The 5,815-nt window shown below is 48.0% G+C and overlaps 1 protein-coding gene across 1 annotated transcript; it reads right to left on the bottom strand.

The window, feature by feature from the left end:
• Positions 1-327: 327 nt before the first annotated feature.
• On the bottom strand, positions 328-1,615 carry LOC112582175 (melanoma-associated antigen B5-like). Its single transcript, XM_025276456.3, has one exon. It carries the CDS (start codon positions 1,613-1,615, stop codon positions 536-538), a length of 1,080 nt encoding a protein of 359 aa, XP_025132241.3. The 3' UTR covers positions 328-535.
• Positions 1,616-5,815: the final 4,200 nt, after the last annotated feature.

The raw sequence follows: 5,815 nt of genomic DNA, 5'->3' as shown, positions 1-5,815 counted from the left end.
CCGGTATTCTTTCTGGGAAAATTCCATGTACCAGAGAGGCATGGTGGGCTATCATCCATGGGGTCACACATGAATTAAGTGATTGAGCAGCCAGGCAGGCAGGGCCATCATAAGGAATACCCTCCACTTCAACCATTCTTTTTACTTTACATATAAGTCATAGAGAGTATTTCAGTATCTTACTCATATGAGTGTAACTCATAAGCTCTAAAATTCTGTGAGTAGACGCTGGGTTTTCTTTATATTAGCATCCCCAGTACTAGTGTTGAGCCTTCCCAAGAGCAGATTCTCAATGTTTGATGAATAAAAGAGCCAATAAACACAAGGTTTACTTTACCAGCATTTTACTTCTCTTACTTTCTTGAAGAAGCTAAGGAACTCAGAGCACAGATCAATTACTTTAACAAAGCTAAAGACTAAAAGGAACAAGAAAAACTAACATTGACCATGTTTTACTTTTTTTCTATTCCATTATCCTAACTATTTTACTATGGGATTCTTTCACATTTCCAAGAATATAATCCCTATTGTGATGCTATATTTTCCTGGCTGGGGGTAAGAACTTCACATACTTCCTTATGGGTGGGATGATAATATTGAGCATGTCCTTGGGAGGTGTACTGACTTTGACAGTAGGGTCAGGCCTGGCTGCATGCATGCCTTGGGCTTTCTCTTCTTCATCTCGCAAAGCTTCTTCATAATAAGCGGGGAAGTCACTGGGAACAGCATCATTGACCTTTGCCAAAAATTCCAGGACTTTCATCTTGCTGGTTTCAAGATGTGCTTTTGGGCCCCACAGAAACTCATAACGTGGAGGATCACTGTTGGCCACCTGGCGGTACTCCAGGTACTTCAGCCTCACTAAATCTTTGGTGATGAGCTTTCTGGGCTCTCCAAAGATAAAGTGCTTTCTTCCAGCATATACTCGCATCGTACCCAGGTATTTCCAGATGTCTTCCTCAGTGGCACAGTTGCCCTTCAGGAAGATCATACCCAGGAGATTCATCAGGAGACCAGTCTTGGGTAAACCCCTTCCACCACGCACCCTCCCATTGTTGGGGAGCTTCAATTTGCTGACCAGATTATAGCAGGGAACGACTGAATCAACTTCCTTCAGATCTACCGCAAAGACTAGCTCAATGCGTTCAGAGGCTCTCTTGAGAATCTCAGCAAATCGGTCATGGTGGCTTTGGTGGATAATCTTCAGGATGTCTTCCTTCATCATGAGCTGCTTCATTTTATACTTGTACAGAAGGAACTGCTCCAACAAGCTAGGTTTCCTGGTTAAACAGTCAGTTCCTGGGGTCTCAGTGAAGGGTGGGACCTCATAGGGAAGTGCCCTATACTTAGATTGGCCATTGAATGCTTCACAAGATCTAGTGTAAGAAAAGAGAGCAGTAGTGGCGATGGTCGGTACTCTTTGACGCTCCCGGGAAGTGCTACATGACTCAGCACCAGGCAGACTCTGGGTAATATCTTCACACTGAAGAGAGGAGGTAGTGGACTCCTCTTCTGCTGTTGCTATGGCCTGAGCACCACCACAACTCTGGGTCTTGCCTTGGGCTTGGGGACATTTATCACCACCACGGGCCTTACTCTTCTTCCTTCGAGGCATGGTCAGGGGCAGCAGGAAGGAGTATAGACAGGAGCTCAGAAGACGTGGGCACCTGGAGGAAGGAGAATAAGATGCTGTAAGCACCTCAGCAGGGAGATTCCACCTTGGCTTTAACCAAGGCCACATCTGCAGGGTCCTTGGGGGCACTGGTCGAGGACCTCTCAAGGCTTCTGTTTTGATCAGCCTGTCCCCTGAGAAAACTGTGGAGGATATTAGAGCCTTAGAATCCAGCCTGCCAACCCTGCTAGGGGTATACTAGGGTGACAGCAGGGGCTGGCAGTAGGGAGCCTCGCTTCTGGGTTTGAGGGTATTCTCAGTTTATAGTCAGGGTCATCATAGTCATATAGTCAATTGTTGGCAGGTCTAGAGCCTCCTCTTTTCCGATGCTTTGAAGCTGACACCTCAAACCAAAGTCAGCACTTCCTAGAGACCCCAGAGGGGGAAGTGAAGGGGTTCCTTAGCCCTTCTCTCTGTCAGAGGATACCCAACTGAGAGCTATGGGGAACCCACTCTTTCAGGGGCTGCTTGGGTCCTCAGTTCTCCTTAAGGATGCTCACCTGGTCTCCAGGTGGTATCTGGTATACCTCCCCTCTGCTGACTGGTGGCTGCAACGTCATACTAACCTCATACTCTTCTCTCTCAGATTTGATGTGGATTGTCAGCCTCAGCCTGACAGTCCTGCCCTGAGCCTGCAAGTTCTGAATGAAAACCGTGGGGCCTAGATTTTTTGTGATCTATTGTCACTCTGCTTATTTAACTTATCTGAAATTCCAGGCTGGATGAAACACAAGCTGGAATCAAGATTGCTGGGAGAAATATCAATAACCTCAGATACGTACATGACACCACCCTTATGGCAGAAAGCAAAGAAGAACTAAAGAGCCTCTTGGTGAAAGAGAAGAGAGAAAAAGTTGGCTTAAAACTCAACACTTAAAAAACTAAGGTCATGGCGTCCAGTCCCATCACTTCATGGCAAATAGATGGGGAAACAATGGAAACAGTGAGAGACTTTATGTTCTTGGGCTCCAAAATCATGGCAGATGGTGACTGCAGCCATGAAATTAAAAGACTCTTGCTCCTTGGAAGAAAAGCTATGACCAAACTAGATAGCATATTAAAAAGCAGAGACATTGCCTTGCTGACAAAGGTCCATCTAGTCAAAGCTATGGTTTTTCCAGTAGTCATGTATGGAAAAGGTCAGTTTTCATTCCAATCACAAGGAAAGTCAATGCCAAAGAATGTTCAAACTACCTCACAATGCACTCATCTCACATGCTAGTAAAGTAATGCTCAAAATTCTGCAAGCCAGGCTTCAGCAGTATGTTCACTGTGAACTTCCAGATGTTCAAGCTGGTTTTAGAAAAGGCAGAGGAACAAGAGATCAAATTGCCAACATCCACTGGATCATCAAAAAAGCAAGAGAGTTCCAGAAAAACACCTATTTTTGCTTTATTGACTATGCCAAAGCCTTTGACTGTGTGGATCACCACAAACTGTGGAAAATTCTGAAAGACATGAGACTACTAGACCACCTGACCTGCCTCTTGAGGAACCAATATGCAGGTCAGGAAGCAACAGTTAGAACTGGACATACAACAACAGACTGGTTCCAAATAGGAAAAGGAGTACGTCAAGGTTGTATATTGTCACCCTGCTTATTTAACTTATATGCAGAGTACATCATGAGACGCTCGGCTGGAAGAAGCACAAGCTGGAATCAAGATTGCTGGGAGAAATATCAATAACCTCAGATATGCAGATGATACCACCCTTATGGCAGAAAGTGAAGAGAAACTAAAAAGCCTCTTGATGAAAGTGAAAGAGGAGAGTGAAAGTTGGCTTAAAGCTCAACATTCAGAAAACGAAGATCATGGCATCTGGTCCCATCACTTCATGACAAATAGATGGGGAAACAGTGGCAGACTTTATTTTGGGGGGCTCCAAAATCACTGCAGATGGTGACTGTAGCCATGAAATTAAAAGACGCTTACTCCTTGGAAGGAAAGTTATGACCAACCTAGATAGCACATTCAAAAGCAGAGACATTACTTTGCCAACAAAGGTCCGTCTAGTCAAGGCTATGGTTTTTCCAGTGGTCATGTATGGATGTGAGAGTTGGACTGTGAAGAAAGCTGAGCACAGAAGAATTGATGCTTTTGAACTGTGGTGTTGGAGAAGACTCTTGAGAGCCCCTTGGACTGCAAGGAGATCCAACCAGTCCATTCTAAAGGAGATCAGTCCTGGGTGTTCATTGGAAGGACTGATGCTGAAGCTGAAACTCCAGTACTTTGGCCACCTCATGCGAAGAGTTGACGCATTGGAAAAGACCCTGATGCTGGGAGAGACTGGGGGCAGGAGGAGAAGGGGACGACAGAGGATGAGATGGCTGGATGGCATCACCGACTCGATTGACATGAGTCTGAGTGAACTCCGGCAGTTGGTGATGGACAGGGAGGCCTGGTGTGCTGTGATTCATGGGGTTGCAACGAGTTGGACACAACTGAGCGACTGAACTGAACTGTATGGATGTGAGAGTTGGACTATAAGAAAGCTGAGCACCAAAGAATTGATGCTTTTGAAGTGTGGTGTTGGAGAAGACTCTTCAGAGTCCCTTAGACTGCAAGGAGATTAAACGAGTCAAACCTAAAGGAAATCGGTCCTGAATATTCATTGGAGGGACTGATGCTGAAGCTGAATACTTTGGGCACCTTATGGGAAGAACTGATTCACTGGAAAAGACCCTGATGCTGGGAAATATTGAAAAAGGGAGGAAAAGGGGACGACAGAGGGTGAGGTGGTTGGATGGCATCACCAACTCGATGGATATGAGTTTTAAATAAGTGCTGGGAGTTGGTGATGGACAGGGAAGCCTGGCACGCTGCAGTCCATGGGGTCACAAAGAGTCAGGCATGACTGAGTGACCAAACTGAATTGAACTGATTCAATTTTTGGTAGTCCTTTCAATCTTTCCTTTGACCCTTTGCATGATCTGGGATTTCTGTCTTCCTGCCAGCCTCTCCTGAAACAACAACCCAGTAACATTTGAGGGTTCCCCCACTTTCCCATGGTCTCTAAGGCTGAGAATAGCAGATGGATTCTTTTGTACCCCATACAACTCCTGGAAAGATCTGGAAATCCTCCTACTGTGGGGGAATAAACTACCCCTTATAAATAAAATCTTTCACTCGCCCCACGTGCTGCCTTCCTGCCTTGCTCCCCACCCCCGCCCATCCCTTCACCATTCCATCCTAGCGATACCATAAGAGAAAACGAGTGTCAGTCATCACATCACCAGTTGCACAGACACGCCAGGCTGCCAGCAGGGCAGGAATTCACTCTGTCCTCACATAGGGTCCTCATCCCAACCCCTGGCCACCCTAGAATGCTTTCATCTGCTACCTTGAGGCCCCTCCCCTAAAAAACCAACACCCTCACAATCTCAGAGACCCTCCTCAAAGAAGTCAGCCTGATCGCCCTGTTTGGGTCTTCCCAAGCTTGACGGAACCACAAGTCCTGTGCCACTTCACTGTTCTGGGGTGGAGGTCCCCTCAGACCTCACTCAGAGTTGCGTCCTCGAATTCCTTCAGGGCAAGGTGGTCGAGCTCCTAATCTATCATATAGAAAAGGAAGGCTCACCTCTACCTGACCGCCATGCTTGGGTCCTCTGAGAGCAACAACCAGGACCTTGTTCAGACTTTCCACCTGAATTTCCTCTCTCAGACCCTTGTTAGGGTCTTCTTCCCCCTCTAAACTGGGGCCACCCATTTCAACCAAGGTCCTCACCTCCCGGATAGGCTCTGGGCAGGAATCTTCCTCCACCAGAGCGTCAGGGCTTTGTGGGCGTGAGGCATGGGGGAGGGGGGGTGAAGCACGGGGGAGGTGGGGCGAGGCACGGGGGAGGGGGCGAGGCACGGGGGAGGGGGCGAGGCAAGGGGGGGGCGAGGCAAGGGGGCGGGGGCGAGGCACGGGGCAGGGTGCGAGGCACGGAGCGGGGTGCGAGGCAAAGATGGGGGGTGCGGCAGCACGGGGTGGGGGAGGTTGGGGGTTTGGGGGGGTCTCCCATTCATCATTCAGGCTCCTCACCTTGACTCGGTTCCTGCTAGAGCCTGGAAATACTCACACGCCTGAGGCCACGTGCCACCGCTGGAGGCAAACTTGCTCGGCTTCCTTAGCCGCCTAGCAGGAAGTGAGTGCTAGCTA

The sequence above is a fragment of the Bubalus bubalis genome, chromosome X (genome assembly GCF_019923935.1).
Source record: "Bubalus bubalis isolate 160015118507 breed Murrah chromosome X, NDDB_SH_1, whole genome shotgun sequence".
Taxonomy (NCBI): domain Eukaryota; kingdom Metazoa; phylum Chordata; class Mammalia; order Artiodactyla; family Bovidae; genus Bubalus; species Bubalus bubalis.
The sequence above is the reverse complement of the archived record's forward strand: the minus strand, read 5'-3'. Positions and strand labels throughout refer to the sequence as shown.

Excerpts from the sequence above, each read along its gene's own strand:
- LOC112582175 (XM_025276456.3), bottom strand. The coding sequence starts at position 1,615 with ATGCCTCGAAGGAAGAAGAGTAAGGCCCGTGGTGGTGATAAATGTCCC.